The following is a 19,648-nucleotide window of genomic DNA, read 5'->3' as shown; positions in this document are numbered from 1 at the left end:
GAACAGGAAGTAGAAACCAGCCACATACTTTTCTTGTAGGAAAATATCCCAAGAGGGAGTGACTGAACTTTATACACACGTAGAAGCTGTGCATTCACAACATAGGTCTATACACCGTTTAGGTGAGCAAGCCAAAATTATTACAACAGCGTGGTTGAGATTTGTTCAGAAATAATGCACGAGTTGTTGAAGGCGGAGTGCAACGTAACAATCCGTAGTAATGACAATGTCCACCTTATTTGGTAACATCGCAGGCACGGAAGTGATTATTTGACATGGAAGAGACCACTCCAACACACTCTACACCACAACATGTTGAAGTTTGCTCTCGGAATAAGTACTTTCTATTTTTATGCTTTACTTGTCTCTCACAAAAAAATTTACAAAGCAGTTATCATTGTCTTGTTTCACTTTGCAGGCAAAGTTCCCTGAAACCTTTATTTGCGGGGTGTGTACCCTTGACATATTGAATATTGTGTACACGGAATTTGGCGAGTGTACAGATTGAGGCAACATACAAAATTATTGCATATTCATGAATACCTAACTTGTTGATTATATCAACAAGATTATTTTTCACCATTATATTCAAGGAAATCATAGCCTTTAATGTCAAACCGTTTAAATATCAACCGCATATGCAGCAAGGTATAAGGCGGAGAGAACCCTCCCCTGCTTTGTGTTGGTCATTGTCTCGCAGGAATCTGGGGAATTCCTTTCAGACACTTTTGGGGATGTGTTAAGTAACAATAGTCTGGAATGTGTATAGGGATTTGACATGTTGGGGGGGGGTACCCCTCGGTCTCATTTCTTGCTGGGTATAATCACGTTCACCGACAGACCTGAAATTGATCTGAGCCTATTCATCAAAATGCAGAATTATATATAAGTCTATGAAAGAGGCAGTGTACCAGACCATTCTAAAAATCTGTTTGCAAAGACAGTTGCTATGTATGTTCATAATTACTTGTTCATCACATAAAACCGATTTTCATAAAGTGGAACGTTCCCTAACGGATTCAATTTATTGCTATGGCAGTGCCATGGTAGGCCCATCGAGCGGCTGTGAGGGTATGCCAGTAGCCACTTCTCTTTGCGGATGTCCTCGTCGTTTCTTATAGCATCCATGGTACCAGACGCAGGCGCATATGATGATGCAACCAAGACACAAAAGGGAGCAAATACAGATGACGACGATGATCACAATCAGAAAGGGCTGCAAGATAGCACCAGCAAATTCTGGATGAAAGGAAACAAAGAAATTCAGGCCTATCGCAGAGACTATGGGTGCATGTCAATGGCCACTATTTTTTAAGTGCATGCTTATGTATAATTCATGTGAATGCTATATCATTGAAGTCTGCAATTTTAAAAGACGCTCTGAATTCTATGATCTCCAAGGTAACTTAGCAAGTTGGTTTATTTTATGAAGTTCTACAGTTTTGCAAGGCAAATCATTTGAAAAACACAAAGTAGAAAAGACCGAAGTTCCCAAGGTTCAAAGTATGAAATAAGCACAAATACATTTCCACTAGTAGCTCTGGGAATAAGAGGATAAAAGGGGGTACGACTTTTTCCTTGGACGGTACAGTATTTTAGGGCCCAGTGGGTATTTCACAAGCTTTTACAGAACATGCAGATGTCATCAATGAACCGATCTTTCAACTTATCACGGCATACCTTCATTAAGAGCTTTCGCCCGGTCAGCAACCAGCACCAGAAGAAACCAGACGACTTCGCACTTCTGTGATAGAATCATTTGGTCATCAGTTGCTCACATATTACAGGCTTTTTCCACAGACTGATTCTGGAAAAACGCAGGCTTTTATCTAGCTGGACCATCTATAAGGTGTCGCCAATACGCCCAATAGACATACGCCTGTTTACACTGACCTCCATTTTAAAATGTGATTTAGCACACAGGATTTTTTACCTTCGAGAGCAATAATTTGGACACTCCATTTGAACTTACCCACCCATGAATGCAGACAATTAACCCTTTTGGAATCTAGTGGACTGGTACATGACCCTGTAGTGCCATAGAGCAGTATCCGGCAGAAAGCCCTAGTGAGTTATTTGGCGCTTCACTCGATGTTAGACATGTAGCTGTTTTCAAATACATCTATGCCCCAGGACGCAATAAGTATATATTTCCTCCATATTGGCATAATTTAGCATACCCTTCCGCATAAGCTTACTTCATATAAAACAAGTTTCTGATAACCTTATTTGATATGTACATCAATCTAAAAAAGATGTGATTCACATTTGTTTCATTTAAGTTATAGTTCAAGGCTCTGATTAAGAATACGAATATTTCCCTCGTTCAGTGGCCATCGCTGATACCCTTTCAAGAGTCATGGTTGACTGGTTCCCGGTGACTGGTTCCTGTCCTTCCCTCATTCAGTACTGCGTCGGTTGTTGCATAGCCATGCCAGGCTGTTGCACTGGTGCGTGCATCACCACTACGGACGGTTTGCTAGGCCATTGGGAATGCCCTGCAACAGCAGCGGTAGAAGCAGCGCACAAACAGGACGGTGACAAGTACGCCAGAGACAGTTGAACCAATGCCAATGGCGACAGTGGCTCCAACGCCCAGTCGCCGTCGAAGTGCATTCACAATATCTACGTTAGGAGGGAGATTATTACGCGTCAAAGCAGCTTTGGGGCCACTTTAGTACATGTTGCTGTATGATTCAATGAATTTATCACCCAGTTGCTTAAATAAGCCCGTTGTGAGTTATTGTTGAGTATAATTTGGTGCACTAAGTTATCTAATTGCACACAAACATAACATTTTGAATTCCCCAGACTAAAGACGCTGTTGCTATACTTCGTGATCCGGGGCAAGCTTGTGGACTAATTCCTTTTTGACCGTCTTATCCATTGATAACAGTGTATTGGTGCAAGGTGTCTGTTATGTAACTTAGCAAAAGGTATCCAGTTCGTGACTTCGTCAAAAAGGCGGACGCGCCACGATTCGCGCACAATTAGTGTGCAAAAGTGACGTAACAGTTACGAACCGGATAGCAACAGTGTCTTTAGCATGGAGAATTCAAATGGTTATGTTAACGTGGACTTAAACAACTCAATGTATCAGATGTTATTTAAATTTGATTCGCGAAAGGCTTATTATTTTGGGTTGCGTATGAATGTTGCTTTATCCACGCCCGGCTTGAAGTATATAAAAGTGTTTTGTGACACAAGGCCCAACAAATATGGAAAAGTGATGCGAAAGTGATATCAACTCAAAAAATGCCCATTTCAGATTCCAGCAGAACAAAAGACGTATTCTAACATCAAACTTCACAGTAGTTAAGAACTATAGTTTGTGAGCCCCTGTACGGTGTAGGCCTATGTATACCACTCCCTAGTAAGGCTCTATACATGTACGATGTATACGCCATTGTTGAACTGTAATGCACATAATGCACATATTTCGACTTAACATTAAGTTTGAATTAATGTCGGATGAACTCTCTTACCATTCGCGTTAGCCAAGTTGATCAGTACCATCAGAAAACAGAGGATTTGTCCAGCGGTCGCCATGGCGCGATTACTCTCACAAAAGTATGAGGTATCTACTGGAAATCGTCGATTTCAGGAAAACGCCTGTCCAACTGATAAAGGTAGGCCCTGATGATCGTTGAATTGGAGAATGTATTCGCGCATGCTCATGCATGTGCTTGCAGGGTCGTTTCGTAGAAGTCATCGTGTTTGGCACTCTCACGCCTAAATTACTCTTGCATGCCACTAGTCAATGGAAGTCATGACGAAACTCAAAAACGAATCAGACCGCAGAACTCGAGCTAAAGGCAGCATCCAAATTGAAGTCTCGAGTACACGTACAGGTCTAGGTCTTTGAGGGTTGCACATGGGCAGATGATGATAAGAGATAGCGGTACTCTGTAAGCCTGTTTCTAACGAGACCTATTATTATATTTACGTGTGTACGTGTAAAGAACAACACGACAAATTCCTTCGATCACCATTATGAATACGCATGATATCTTGCATCACAATGCCTGAAAAAAGTATTCGCTATGCGGTTTCAAAGATCGTCGTTCAAGGCCCGGTGACACATTTCATGAGTACGAAACTACTGCATGACAACTTGAGATTCAGAATAATGCTACAAATGAGCCTATTAAAAATACTAACGACGAAGACTGATCTCACTTGCACGTTTTTACAGCTCATAGGAAACGACCTTTATTATGTACAAAGCAGTCCACTTTGAAAACAAATGAGCACATTAACATGTCTGTTTTAACTTAAGTCAAAACGGCATTCCTAATGTATCGATATAAAAATACAGATCCAAAGTTACGATTAAACATAAAATCACAAATAAAAATCAAACACAAATGCCTGCGATTATCTGCAGGGTTTTACACGGAAACTACAATGTAAAAACATTTTGGTTCATACCTCACCAAATCTAAACAGATGTAAAATAAATCAGTATCTTTAATCATTGGTGAAATATGTCATCCGGATTCCATGAATTCTGTATTCCTTTTACAAGTGTTGCACATGCTCCATGCATTTGACAATTAGTGGACTTGGGTTTCTGTACAATAGGAGTACCGAAATTCACAATCTAGATTCTGTATTAATACACCAGTTGAGAGCTCTAATGACAAGTGGAATACAATTCACTATTGATTATATAATATGCGCTCTCCATCTTTAAGTCCAAAATGTACACGTGCAGTTCAACGGGCATTAATAGCGTCCATTCTCCTGAGCCAGCATTAAACACACGTTTAAGACCGACAAAGCACATATTTGTTCCCCTAATAAATGGCAAATTTGTACCAGTAATAAATCAAGAGAGAGTTAAAATCGATAAATGTTTATTCCCAAACCTTCCTATTTACGTTTAAAAACATATCAAGGGCTATGTAAGCCTCTACATATTTTGGCAAGTTTGCAGATGGTAAGTATAGTGTACTACCCGTGTCACCACAAATGTATCGGAACTCTTTGGCATGAAAAACTTCTCATTTGAATTAAGTGAGTTCCTATATATCTCGATGGTAATCCCCGTCTGTGACTTATTTTTTGACAAATAAATCCAAAATTTGCCCAAAAGACTGAGTCACCGCTGAAATCACACGGCGAGTCATCACCGCAATCCCCGCCCCCTTAAAGATTCCTACCAACCGAATAATCTCCGCCCACCGAGTAGTTAACACCGAAGTCGTCTTCTCTTCCCTCGCCGCAATGCTTACACCCGTCCTAGCAAACCATACACGCACAGCACATGGTGATGAGGAAAACTCCCACCATGGCTCCTAGAATGACAGCTACCATTTCACTACTACTCAAAGGTCGTTTGCCTGTGTGAGTGGGTTATATGAGAGAAAAGAACTAAACGAGTCGTTGGGGGAGGGAGGGGGATTTCTGTCCTTTTGGTGTCATCGCTACTCTCAGTGTTGTTATTTCTGTCACTGTCGCTGGCACTGTCGAAGTTGTTATCGTTGTCTATCGTTACTTTGTAAGTCTGTAAGTTGGTCATTGGTTTGGCAGGGGGGAATGAGCCAATGATCAGTTACTCCTTTCTGACGATCGATGAGGTAGTTTTCGATCTATCGATGTATTGGATTCTATTTTTATCATCTCACAAATTTAATCACCCCTTGTGTAACTACGACTGGTTACCGATTTCGAGTTATGCAAGTTGACTGTAAATGTGTCAAACTTTATGAACACGAGCACATGACACATCAACCAGATACATGATAGATTTTTCAAGGAAATATGCTAACTGGATTTCTTTTCATCATGTTGTCTCCACAGTTGTCGTAACCGTTACTGACGAGTTTGTGGCGGGATACACTTGTCATTATCGCACCGAAACTCATCGAGTTTGCAGAGACCTGAAGGCGCTGAAGAAGTGAAGTAAACAGCAACAAATAAAACCCGATACTGCAACCTCGGATGGCGAATTCTATATGTTTTTAAACCAGACTTCTACACATAGGCCCTATTTTAATTTGTGTGTGGGGAAAGAGCTTTATTTCTGATGCACGATATTGTATTTTTATACAGGGACCTCCCATTTAGTCATCCGGTTCTTACTGTTTGTTCTCAAAAACACAGCAAAACAAAAAACTAACGAAACAAAAAACACAAACCATGGGAAGCCATCTTCCCAGAAGGAAGAACGCTAGTCAGACTATATCAACAAAGCAGTGGCGTTTGCAGAGGGGAGGGGGAACATGTGGCTTCTTACATTTCTTTCTCCCCCAACATCATGTTAATCGATCCCGAAACTGCAATTCCTTTTGAATTTTTGCCCCCCCAGCACTAAAAGCTGGATACGACGTTGAAACACGGGCAGACTGTGTCACAGAGCGGCCCTCTCATTGGCTTCAAAGACATAACAGCAAGGTAATCCACAGACGACTCGGTCAAGGGCAACTTGAAGTTAAGTAGGCTTAGCGTACATTGGTAAGCCTACACAGAACCAACCAATCATGCAAATAGAGTCTTAATAATGTACTATGACATTGCAGTGCAGTACCATGGAGGAGAAAAGCAACCTCTTAAAACTCTTATTTCCATGTACCTATATGCTTCGGTTTACTTAGCCTTCAAGGAAGGAAGGAAGGAAGTGACTCCGCGTTGCCAGCATAGAATTGATATAAAATACATGTACGGAGCGAAGTCACGTATACGTACGAGTACTTTGAACTGCGTTCATCATGACCTTCGCAGGGAATTCATGCTTTGAATGTGCGTGCGCGTTGCAAACCGAAAATTTGACCATAAGGTCACATATCAACAAGATTATTTGCCACCATTGTATTCAAGGAAATCATAGCCTTTAATGTCAAACCGTTTAAATATCAACCGACAGACCTGAAATTGATCTGAGCCTATTCATCAAAATGCAGAATCATATACAAATCCATGAAAGAGGCAGTGTACCAGACCATTCTCAAAATCTGTTCGCAAAGACAGTTGCTATGTATGTTTATAATTACTTGTTCATCACATAAAACCGATTTTCAAAAAGTGGAACGTTCCCTGACGGATTCAATTTATTGCTGATTTCTGAACAAAACAAATGCTCTCTGCAAATGCTGTAAACCGCATACTGAACACCTGAGTCCGATTTTGCAAGGCTCTGTGATGACATTCAGGGGTGAAAAAACACTGAGACGAAATGACTAACCACAATAACGTGTTGAGCTGTTGAGTCCGGAAGTGTATTGCTGCCAGCTTTGTTTTTTAAACAACTTGGCGATCTGGTTTAAAAGATTACTGTCTCGTTTGAAAGAGTTATTTCGTTTAACATCGGCCTATATGTGGAATTCGTAAATCTTTAAGTTGAAACAACTCCGGGCTTAGGAACCGCTCTCATGATTGAGGACAATGTGACGTAAATGTGATGAACTCCTTGAAATGGCCCAGTAATTTACTTAAATATAAAAACAGCCGGGAGAATCCGCCCTCCCCTCACCATTTTTCCAATGTCGTTGCAGTGCACACGTGTAAAGTTTCAAGGAGTTTCTAGTAACATTTTGTAAAAATCGGACACGCCGCAACGTTAACGCCGCAACGCGCATTTTTGCCGAGACATTATCGTTTAAAGTGATTTTTTTTTCCTCTGATGAGCTCAATACACGCTCGGCGACACGCGTGATGCCGTGAACTTCAAACGAATTTAACGTCAATGCCAGATTAATTTGGAACTTCACATATAGTTGTACGTGTAGTATCACAATGATTGGGCCTATAAGAGCCGAGATCTAGGGGGCGGAATCCCCCCCCCTCGAGATGGCCCCAGTGAAAAGCCCAGCGATCTACCTAGGTGAGTGTCCCCTCGAACACATTTCAGCGACCCGGTAAGGGGACACATTTACCAGGGGACATAACTTGAAAACCAATTCTTTTGGGGTTACACGACTTAACTTTCATGCTTTACATTTGCAGCAATTCGCTTTCGTAGTTGAATAGGTGCACACATTACAAGTAAATCGGAATCAGCTTTTCTATTGCAGTATTTTTAGGTATTCATTTACTCCATCAGAATGTCAGTTACGGCCGATTCGTGTCTCTGTATTCACGGCAGGAAAGTAATAGATGCTCATTGTGCAAAATCATTGGTGCTGAAACTCGAATTTAGCTTGTAAACAAGGTGGGGACATGAGCATTAGCCTATGAATTGCAATGACGTTCATAGTGTGTCGCATATATGAAGTTCTTAGCCAGATCTTTTCAGGATTGTTTTTCTGCGCATTTTTGGACGCAGTGAGTCATTATTTTGCCCGATTGCTGACTTCACAATGCCGATTGCTACCTTTGGGTTCTAGTCATCTACTTTTTCGGGGCCTTTGAATGTCGTGAAAGTTGTTCGATCACCCTATGATGTAGCGCACTTTCCTCTATGATGACAGTCACTAAGTCTCATGTCACAGATGCTGCTCTGCTGATTACATTAGTCCCTTGTTGCTGTGAATTTCAGTGGAAGTCTGACCACCTTTTCGTTAATCAGTTGCTCGCACTTGCTGCCTACGGGTACCAGTTGCCCATCGGTCTGTAAATTGTAAGCTGACGCGCGTTCACCAATCTGCTGCAGTGCCATGGTAGGCCCATCGAGCGGCTGTGAGGGTATGCCAGTAGCCACTTCTCTTTGCGGATGTCCTCGTCGTTTCTTATAACATCCATGGTACCAGACGCAGGCGCATATGATGATGCAAACAAGACACAAAAGGGAGCAAATACAGATGACGACGATGATCACAATCAGAAAGGGCTGCAAGATAGCACCAGCAAATTCTGGATGAAAGGAAACAAAGAAATTCAGGCCTATCGCAAAGACTATGGGTGCATATTAATGGTCACTATTGTTTAAGTGCATGCCTATGCATAATTCATGTGAATGCTATATCATTGAAGTCTGCAATTTTAAAAGACGCTCTGAATTCTCTGATCTCAAAGGTAACTTAGCAAGTTGGTTTATTTAATGAAGTTCTACAGTTTTGCAAGGCAAATCATTTGAAAAACACAAAGTAGAAAAGACCGAAGTTCCCAAGGTTCACAGTATGAAATAAGCGCGAATACATTTCCACTAGTAGCTCTGGGAATAAGAGGATAAAAGGGGGTACAACTTTTAGCGTTATGTAGCAGCAATGAATTTTTCTTTGAACGAATTTTTCTACTATTTCATACTCTTCTCCAAAATATAAAAGATACTTGACACACCTTTTCTGTTAAATGCACGGGAAAAATTATAAAATATTAAAACTTGCCCATTCTTTCCTGGACAACTGAGGGCGCTGTTGCTTTGATATCATCTAGGGAAGACATGTTTCAGTGCATAGGTTTTTCTGTTCAAATTTTGAACCCAAACTTAACTCAATGAAAATATTTCGGAGAAAGGGCTTCATGCTAGCTTATTGCTATGTACTTAAACAACAATAAATCACCCAAGAATAAAAATGGAAGCCAGCAAATTCTAAAAAAAAAAAAAAAATCAGCAGTGGTTTTTGTGTACAAACCAACGCAATATTGAGATCACTCTTCCTGGGATGACATCACTATTTTGCTCATAAACATGAAAAAATGCTCATTAGCATACAAATCAAAAAGGCAGCAAAAATACTCTTTAAACTAGTGAAACAAAAATTGAAAATGAGGTTCACTGAGATGTAAAGGAGAATTTTGCAGGTTTGTATTTTTAAATGCATTGCAGCTACCTTGTAAGTATTCATTGTTTGGCATCGTTTTTATTTGACATTATTATAAAGTAAAACACACTGCTGCATAATACAGGGAATAGAGTCAAGTGTAGAATCTGGCCCATCATTTCTAAACAAGGGTATTACTGATTTTCCATATTATTCCTTTATGAAGTATGATTTCTTACACTGATAAATTTCAGCAGTTAGTGGTCCCACTATTTCAAATTTCAGTCAGGTTTTATTTAAATGCATAGACATTTCATATACGGTACATGCATACCCCCATCTTTAGTTACCTACATTTTACATTGCCGGTAACATCTCAAGGGAGGAATCTTCGAAAAAAAAATTGACAAAACAAATTATAAATGGAAGCTTTACATATCTACAGCTCTGTATCAAATTTAACTCAAAGTTCAAACCAAACAGTATGTGAAAAGTGCGCTATACATGTATCAAACACGTGATTTTATGCTCTACAGAGTCGGTAGCCGTGACTATTCGAAGTGAAATAGCAATGCAGCCATTGCTGATACCCTTTCAAGAGTCATGGTTGACTGGTTCCCGGTGACTGGTTCCTGTCCTTCCCTCATTCAGTACTGCGTCGGTTGTTGCATAGCCATGCCAGGCTGTTGTGCGTGCGTCACCACCACGGTTTGCTGGGCCGGTGGGCGTGTCTTGCAACAGCAGTGGTAGCAGCAGCACACACACAGGACGATGACAAGTACGACAGCGACAATTGAACCAATGACAATGGCAACAATGATTCCAACGCCCAGTTGAACTGCAGTCTCAAAATCTACGTTGGGAGGGAGATTATTACGCGTCAAAGCAGCTTTTGGGCGACTTTAGTACATGTTGCTGTATGATTCAATGAATTTATCACCCAGTTGCTTAAATAAGCCCGTTGTGAGTTATTGTTGAGTATAATTTGGTGCACTAAGTTATTTAATTGCACACAAACATAACATTTTGAATTCCCCAGACTAAAGACGCTGTTGCTATACTTCGTGATCCGGGGCAAGCTTGGGGACTAATTCCTTTTTGACCGTCTTATCCATTGATAACAGTATATTGGTGCAAGGTGTCTGTTATGTAACTTTGCAAAAGGTATCCAGTTCGTGACTTCGTCACAAAGGCGGACGCGCCACGATTCGCGCACAATTAGTGTGCAAAAGTGACGTAACAGTTACGAACCGGATAGCAACAGTGTCTTTAGCATGGAGAATTCAAATGGTTATGTTAACGTGGACTTAAACAACTCAATGTATCAGATGTTATTTAAATTTGATTCGCGAAAGGCTTATTATTTTGGGTTGCGTATGAATGTTGCTTTATCCACGCCCGGTTTGAAGTATATAAAAGTGTTTTGTGACACAAGGCCCAACAAATATGGAAAAGTGATACGAAAGTGATATCAACTCAAAAAATGCCCATTTCAGATTCCAGCAGAACAAAAGACGTATTCTAACATCAAGCTTTACAATAGTTAAGAACTATAGTTTGTGAGCGTCCTCCCGTGTACGGTGTAGGCCTATGTATACCACTCCCTAGTAAAGCTCTATACATGTACGATGTATACGCCATTGTTGAACTGTAATGCACATAATGCACAAATTTTGACTTAACATTAAGTTAAAATTAATGTCGGATGAACTCTCTTACTATTCGCGTTAGCCAAGTTGATCAGTACCATCAGAAACCAGAGGATTTGTCCAGCAGTCGCCATGGCGCGATTACTCTCACAAAGGAGGTATCGACTGGAAATCGTCGATTTCAGAAAAACGCCTGTCCAACTGATAAAGGAAGGCTCTAATGATCGTTGAATTGGAGAATGTATTCGCGCATGCTCATGCATGTGCTTGCAGGGTCGTTTCGTAGAAGTCATCGTGGTTCGCACTCTCACACCTAAATTACTCATGCATGCCACTAGTCAATGGAAGTCATGACGAAACTCAAAAGCGAATCAGCCCACATAACTCCAACTGAAGGCAGCATCCAAATTGAAATCTCGAGTACGTGTACAGGTCTAGGTCTTTGAGGGTTGCACATGGGCAGATGAGGATGATAAGAGATAGCCGTAGCTCTGTGAGCCTGTTTCTAACGAGACCTTTTATTATATTTACGTGTGTACAGAACAACACGACAAATTTCTTCGATCACCATGATGAATATGCATAATATCTTGCATCACAATGCATGAAAAAAGTATTCGCTATGCGGTTTCAAAGATCGTCGTTCAAGGCCTGGTGACACATTTCATGAGTACGAAACTACTGCAGAACAACTTGAGATTCAGAATAATGCTACAAATGAGTCTATTAAAAATACTAACGAAGAAGACTGATCTCACTTGCACGTTTTTACAGCTCATAGGAAACGACCTTTATTATGTACAAAGCAGTCCATTTCGAAAAGAAATGTGCACATTAACGTGTCTGTTTTAACTTAAGTCAAAACGGCATTCCTAATGTATCGATATAAAAATACAGATCCAAAGTTACGTTTGAACATAAAATCACAAATAAAAATCAAACACAAATGCTTGCAATTATCTGCAGGGTTTTACACGGAAACTGCAATGTATAAACATTTTGGTTCATACCTCACCAAATCTAAAAAGATATACAATAAATCAGTAGCTTCAATCATTGGTGTAATATGTCATCCGGATTCCATGAATTCTGTACTCCTTTTACATGTGTTGCACGTGCTCCATGCATTTGACAATTAGTGGACTTGGGTTTCTGTACAATAGGAGTACCGAAATTCACAATCTAGATTCTGTATTAATACACCAGTTGAGAGCTCTAATGCCAAGTGGATTACAATTCACTATTGATTATACAATATGCGCTCTCCATCTTTAAGTCCAAAATGTACACGTGTTGTTCAACGAAGTAAAGTGTAAGTGTAACCTAGGGGCATGGGCGGAAACCCTGGGGGGACAGGGGGACACGCCCCTCCCCCATGAATTTGGTATGGGGGAGACAATGTCGAATGTCCCCTCCATGTTTCAAGCAAAACAAAATATTAAAGGAATTGATGGATCGAGGATTTTCCCGTTTGAGATTTTATAAATGGAATAAGATCATAAACACGAGTTATGCTCAAAAAAGTGTAAATTGATGTCCCCCCCCCATGATCGAGGAGAGATTTCCAGCCCATACCTAGGGGAAGTACGGGTATTGCCCTCCCTTCCCCTGACAATCGTGTCCCAGTCACCAGTACCAGACATTTTGAGAAGAATACAAGAACTCAATAAAATTAATAAGAGAACAGATATGTTGATGACCCCAGTATGACAGAGAGCTGGCCCTTCTCTCTTCTTAAAGCAACAATCTTGCCGACACCAATTTGTCAACTATGTGCTAGTAAAAAAGTCCCTCGTATGATAAAACTATTAAATTATAACCAAGTACAAAATACAGATAACTTATGCCCTCCTAGTAATCTGATTGATGAGTGACATTATAAAACACATATTGTACAAATTCAAATTTACCCCCACAAATTGCGTAATCATCGAACTTTTTGGTGGGACCATAACCAGGTCTTGCTTGTAGTTGAGCAAAATTTAATACGGAAGAAAGGTAATGGCAAGTGACAACACATAAAATATTGGCACATTACTTGGAGACTTTACTGTATTTTATCCAAGTCTTAAGGAGCAGCGTCCGGCATTATCAAGAGCTTTCAGACGACGAGACAAAAAACTCAAGCAAGTATAATATTACACCATCCCCTAAAAAAATGCTCCGCTGGTATTTACACAGAAGCTAGGGTAGAATTTCCAAGGGAGCACCAATGGTCACACATTAACTCTCAAAACAAATTAAATGGCTTCGTTGATTTTCAAAGTTTTAAAATGAGGGTGAATCCGGGGGGCACGGACTTCCGGGAGCACTTTCCCTTTCCCGGTAGTTAGTTCCGCCACTATTCATAAGCTATTTCAATTTTAAAAAAGCCCAAGGGAAAGACTTCTTTCCACTGAAAACAAAATTTCTTCCTTCTCTTTGACACATCAGAATCAAGCCAACCAGTTTACAGAGCAAGTTATTTTGGTAGTTCATGCTATACATGTATTTTCAAAATGTTGACTGACTGTGCAAATCTGTCTGGAAAAGTCGAAAAAAAAAACCAATACATGTACACTGGTACATGAAACTTTTGCATCTTGTACTTGGTTAACCCCTCTCTTTACTGAATTGATTACAGTAAACAGCATATATCAAATTGAGGAAGACCTCAAGACAGGTAGATCTCTGTCCCTCTGAATAGTCCTTAGTGCAGATTTCGACCAGGTGAGGAGCTACGCTACCTGCTGGTCGTAGGAGGGTGGCTGAGCAGGCGTCTGCTGCTGCCCGGCGGTGCCTGGCTGCTGCGGTACCTGGCTGACCACCACGGTGTTGTGCGTCACTTGGGGCTTTTTGCAGCAGCAATGGTAGCAGCAGCAGCCACACAGAACGATAACGACGACCAAACCGACAATGGCACCGATGACAATGGCGACGATGATCCCGACACCCAGACCAACGGCGGCTCCGACTACATCCAAAAACAAACAAGAGGGTAAATTCAGTATGGGCCCATGTGTCCGAGGAAGGTATGTTCGTTTGTTTGTTCAGTAATTGCGTTGGATGTTGCTTTCTTTCCCAAAATATTAAAAAGATACATTCAAGATATGGTGATGAGATTAGAATGTATTTGTTTACCAAATACAGCTATAAAGTGCACTATTATAAATCATGAACAGTCAAATTTGTTCCACTTTTTTCAATCAATTCAATAATTCACGACGAAAACAAAACGCAATGGAAACAAATTTACACCTTCTCTCAATGAGAAAATATTTGCAGTTCCGCTGGAAGAAACAAAACAGAAAAAAACTTACGAGACTGGGCTTTAACTAAGTTGATTAGCAGTAGGAGCATACACAAAACAACCGGCTGGAGCTGAGTAAAACTTGCCATGGTTAAACTTGTTGATTTGATTGATTGGATTGGGGAGGAGAAAACGAACGTCGACTGATAACTTCCTTCTGTCTTGGCTAGGAATGAGAAAGTCTACGCGCATAGAGTCATGTTATTGTAGATGCGGGCTGGCATTGCGTTGGCAACGATTGTCATTGACCCAAAAGGTATGAATGCGTGGAGATTACATCAGACTGATAACCCGTCCACTTGCTTTCATTCTACCCGTTATAAACAGATCAGAAACACGACTGTCTTTTCAATCGATGCGAACAATCGTCGGGCAAGCAACATCAAGCAGAAGACGTCACCGGGGTGGATCCAGGAGCCACCGGACAAAAGCTGTTTTCCTTGCCAACGGGGTAAACAATGTAAGCAGCTTCAACCAACCATGCTCTATCCGATGGCCTTTGTTGGAATTCTCTATTTCACAAAGCTTTAATTGGTCATTGACGCGTAAATACGAAGTAGCGCTATTTATTATATGAAGGGATACTTGTATTTTGCGACATTAAGCCCTGGGTTGTCTTTAAAGCATTGGCCTACAGTTTTGCTTTGTCCTCAGTTTGAGAAAATTACCATTCATTGGCAGCTGCACACATCACTCCAACGTATTGTTATCTAAACCAAAAAACAATGCTAAACAGGGGAAGTGAGGTCAAAAAGGTGTTTTCCCCCTCGGCAACTAGCCAAATTCTGACGCAGTCACACAATATCCACAGCTTAATGACGATTGTCAAAATTGTGGGTTTGAAGTCGGGGTTGGCCTCGTATATGATCAGCTGGCGCGTTTGACTGGGTTAATCCAAGTTTTTAAAAAGCTACGACGTGGTCCCTAATACTTAATCTTTCTATTGAATTATTTTCTGTGGAAACGATTAAGCGCGATCCCTCTTCCAAGAGACTTCAATGTTAACTATTACGTGGGTATTCGACAACGCATTCGTTGTCAACATACACTCTGTGCATGTGGGAACGTGTTTTTCCGCGTTTGCATTAAACCATTTTAGTTATTCAATTCATTAAGGTGAACTTTTTTCACTCAAACCATTTTCTGGAAGACTTTCCAGAGGGGGCTTTCTCTTTGAGTATTTGATAAGGGCCTTCTCATCGGTTTCTGAACAATGCCCTAATGCCCTACATTTCATTGATCACCGAAAAGACATTTCATGGTCTTTTCGCTATTAAAGACAGGAGTAACGAATGACAACTAATTTCAAATCTGCATCTCAGAATTCGAATGCTGTGAAGCACATCTAATCCACAAGTTATTTTTGAACGAGATATTTGTAGAAGATGAGCAAAACTTGAACTGTTTATTTAAAAGAACAAATTGTTTCATGCCTCAAAATGGAACATCACAGATGACGCTTACTCGTGACATTATGCAAGTCCGTAACATAAAGCCTGACACGATGAAACTAGAACTACTGAACGAAATGATTTTTGCATTTAGCTACAGTAATCTTTCATGCAGAAGTTACAACACGAATTTTCCATTAAAGTAAACAAAGAGTGTGAAATACCTTGGTCCTTAAATACACTCTAATTCTTTTCACAGCACTTATAGACATGCATTTAAGGGGGAAAATAATGTTTTTCGTCACGATGTCGGTATTACGTGTCACAAAATGGACCTTGGTTTTATAAGATTGTACTGCACCCAAGGGTCGTATTTCTAACAAGCACCAATTTTACTCATGGATATTTTTTCATATTTGTGAAAATGCAGTTTATATTGTGATAATACACAAATAATTATGATCTTTCAAAAGCTGTTCAGAAGCCAAGTTGCCGAAAAATTTTATCTTCTGACATTCTTGGTCACCTTGTGACCCTTACTCGTTTTGAACTTATAAAAAAAGCTGGGTATAAATGACAGAGGGCGCCATAAATCAAACGAGAACGCTGCTAATCACGGTAAAGGAGTATTGGGCCGTGTCCGAATTACTTGGCTATTGCTTGAAATTACACATGGCTCTATGGGAACTTGCTTCGGCCACTACCACAGACTATTGCGCAATTTCAGGCCACAGCCAAGTAATTCGGACACAGCCTTACCTTCGTTTTCTGCTTCCTCAATCAGTCCAAAAAGACATGTTTCGTGGATGTATAATCCGTTATTCTATGACATGACAATTAATGGATCAGCAAGCCTAAAAACTTTGTCCATACATGAATTTCCAAAATGATTACATGTACAAAAATAAGGCTCACGATGACGGTTTTTGAAGCTTTCTGATTACCAGTGATCTGAGTAATGGTGTCTAATGATTTATATCTGATTCCTGACAGCCTGTTAATTAATCGTAAATGGGAGTTGCGCTACCATGCACGTGTATGGCATTTACCCTGCTTTTCTTAAAACTGTGCAAGGTTTCCTAAATCATACTACATTTTGATCTGGCAAACTGACAGTGTTTTCGTTTTCCTTCATCTGAAAGTGGTTTGATTGTTCAGAAGTGTACAACTCCGAGGTTTGGGCTTCTCGGTACTTCGGTGTGGCGGGAGTCTACATCTTGGCGTAGTTATAAGATGCCTGCTGTCCTGGGTAGGGTGGTACAGAGGAGTGGTCATAGGCCACTGGCTGCTGCATGATCATAACCGGCTGTTGCTGGGGCTGGGTACCTGTGACAACGACGGTGTTGGTGGCCGGCGGACGACTCTTGCAACAGCAGTGGTAGCAGCAGCAGGCACACAGGACGATGACAAGCACGACAAATGCAAAGCCGCCGACGCCAATGCCAATTATGACGCCTGTGGTTAATTTCACTGCGTGGTCATAATAGGGCTTTTCAAATTCATCGATGGCGTTGTAAAAGTAGTCTTCAACTGCAAAACAAAAAATGTGCATGCATAAAATTGCCAACCTCGTCCCCACAGACATGGTGTTAATCAGTGCGCCTCTACAGAAACAAAGTAACCGATTGGGACAAAGTTGTCAAATTTCATTCTTATATATACTTTATTCCTCCCCAAGCTCGCCGCATCGGTTGTTTTTACCAGATGACGAAACTGTCAACTGGTTTGAAATTCTCCCCCCAAAACGTATTGGCTCCCAACCCATACGCATGTCAATCATCGACCTGATTATACTGCGATACAGGAATGCGCAACCAGCGAGAAGAGCTGCAATTCCACTATACACGACCACCGCTGTGTCTGCATGTATGGCATTACGCAGTGTGCGTGTGGGCACCAATTTCCTTGTCGGGAAATTTCACTTGGCTGGGCCGAGCGAAAAATTCACTGGAATTTTCCATGTTCTTGAATATTCAAGAATGATGTATTAAAATCAACAGAAGAAGGACCATGGCTTCCATTATAGGCCTAGTGGTTTTCCTAAGGCTACTGGAGCGAAGCAATGAGTGCATATCTTCGGAATTGGCGAGTTTCCAGAAATCCAATGGACAAGTTATCTTGGTCCGACCCTAAATTCATTCGGGAAAACCCCCACTGAGAGTGCGCACGCAAGTAATTATAATTACAGACAGTGGGTATTATTTAGCCGTCGGTGATAAATTCAACTAAACGGTATTTAGCCGGCTTACAGGTACACAGCTCCCTCTTTGATGAGTCAACACGAGTAAAGGTGATAGAGGTTTTTAAATTACCATCCGATTCCATGCAGGGTTCCTGGTGTTGTTGACATCGCATGATTGGCCTACCCTCTCAGCTAGGGTTCTTTTTGTCCTCCCAATAAAAATAACAATGCTCTTCTTTTGTTACGTTAAAATTGACTCCAAAATCTAATCACAGAGTTTCTTTTTCTGATTCTTGACTCTTTTTTTTGGGGGGGGGAGTGGAAAATTATAAAATGGTCCGATTCATACGACGACACAACGACTATGCTGGTGCAGATCCAGACAAAAGAATTGTCACGATAAGAAATTTCTTGTCCAAAAACAGTAACTTTGTTTTCTTTTGTTTTAAACTGGAATAGGCCTAAGTGGAAAAGTAAAATCACCATTTTTTGACGCAAGGGTCTTAATATGAGGAAAATTCATTTTCTTGTGGAAAAATGGGTTTTTGCGATTTGGCCCTCTGTGGGCGAAGTCGGTCATGATTTTGCTTTATATTCGCGCGCAATTGCCGGCATGGCATTTGAATTCATGTAAATCAAAATTATTCAAATACATCTCGCTTCTGCCTCGCACCGTTATCAGCTTCCATTCTCCTGGTCCGGTCTTGAACGTTGAAGACTGTACATGCACATTAATTCCCCGCATACGGCGGGATTATAAGTGCATTTCGGTAGCCACAGCCTCAAGTTCAATGCACATTCCGTTCAGAGGGCTTAGGTGTTACCGCAAGCCCTCTCTTCAGTCTCTCCATCTTCAAGTCCTATATATCTACAAAATGTGTCATTTCATTACCAAATGAGGGAAAGGCAAACACCGTAGCCCTTAACATGCTTAACAGGTTTGAAAATTCATTAACTTACGATCAGCGACGGCCCCGTTGCTCAGCACCAGCAAGACAAAGCACACGACCAGAAAACGGTGAGCAAGTTTGTGACCCGCCATGATGCTCTTTACCAAATGGCTCTGTGTTTCCCAGAAAGCCAACATGATCCGGCAGGGCGTGTGCGGTATCTGTGGTGCTCACTAGCGCATTGCATACAGGCTGCGAACTGGTGCTGCAATGAACGTGGTTAACACCATTGATCTCTACTAGGAACACTCGCACGCCACCAAGGTCAAAGGTACTGACACCATGCAGAGTACGCCGTACTCAACTTCTTAAGGTCTCTTGGCAACTGAATTTCTAATACATGACTTTGTTTATCGAAATTTCATTGTTAAGACTTCGCAACTTCAATTAATTAAGTGGCCATGACGACACCCTGCTGCTGTCCCACTTAACTAAGATATTTTCAACTTTTGTACAGAAATTTTTAATGGTGTTTTATGGCAATGAACATCTTTAAAAGTCGGTGAGCCAAACAGTCACGGCGATATCACTATATTAGACCAT

General features: G+C 40.9%; 2 protein-coding genes and 2 long non-coding RNA genes across 5 annotated transcripts; 1 reads left to right on the top strand and 3 right to left on the bottom strand.

Moving 5' to 3' along the window:
• Positions 1 to 315: 315 nt before the first annotated feature.
• On the bottom strand, positions 316 to 3,175 carry LOC147798795 (uncharacterized). 2 transcript variants are annotated; one of them, XR_015425753.1, is made up of 3 exons: positions 2,834 to 3,150; positions 1,681 to 2,625; positions 316 to 1,239 (listed from the first exon to the last, which is right to left on the bottom strand). It is a non-coding gene; the product is annotated as an uncharacterized LOC147798795 (long non-coding RNA). The 2 variants fall into 2 exon arrangements; XR_015425752.1 differs by having other exon boundaries at positions 1,681 to 3,175.
• An 8,872-nt stretch (positions 3,176 to 12,047) lies between these two features.
• LOC110975668 (uncharacterized) lies at positions 12,048 to 14,897 on the bottom strand. The gene is made up of 2 exons (XM_087138549.1): positions 14,593 to 14,897; positions 12,048 to 14,246 (listed from the first exon to the last, which is right to left on the bottom strand). The coding sequence occupies exons 1-2, from the start codon at positions 14,669 to 14,671 to the stop codon at positions 14,011 to 14,013; spliced, it is 315 nt and encodes a 104-aa protein (XP_086994675.1). The 5' UTR covers positions 14,672 to 14,897; the 3' UTR covers positions 12,048 to 14,010.
• LOC147798794 (uncharacterized) lies at positions 14,165 to 16,631 on the top strand. Its single transcript, XR_015425765.1, has 2 exons — positions 14,165 to 14,304; positions 14,910 to 16,631. It is a non-coding gene; the product is annotated as an uncharacterized LOC147798794 (long non-coding RNA).
• LOC110975667 (uncharacterized) lies at positions 15,958 to 19,294 on the bottom strand. Its single transcript, XM_022228338.2, has 2 exons — positions 19,116 to 19,294; positions 15,958 to 17,503 (listed from the first exon to the last, which is right to left on the bottom strand). Exons 1-2 carry the CDS (start codon positions 19,240 to 19,242, stop codon positions 17,184 to 17,186), a joined length of 447 nt encoding a protein of 148 aa, XP_022084030.1. The 5' UTR covers positions 19,243 to 19,294; the 3' UTR covers positions 15,958 to 17,183.
• Between the last annotated feature and the right edge of the window lie 354 nt (positions 19,295 to 19,648).

The sequence above is a fragment of the Acanthaster planci genome, linkage group LG06 (assembly GCF_054643075.1).
Source record: "Acanthaster planci isolate LZ-2023a linkage group LG06, COTS_SCS, whole genome shotgun sequence".
Lineage (NCBI taxonomy): Eukaryota > Metazoa > Echinodermata > Asteroidea > Valvatida > Acanthasteridae > Acanthaster > Acanthaster planci.
This window is presented reverse-complemented; position numbering and strand designations above follow the sequence as displayed.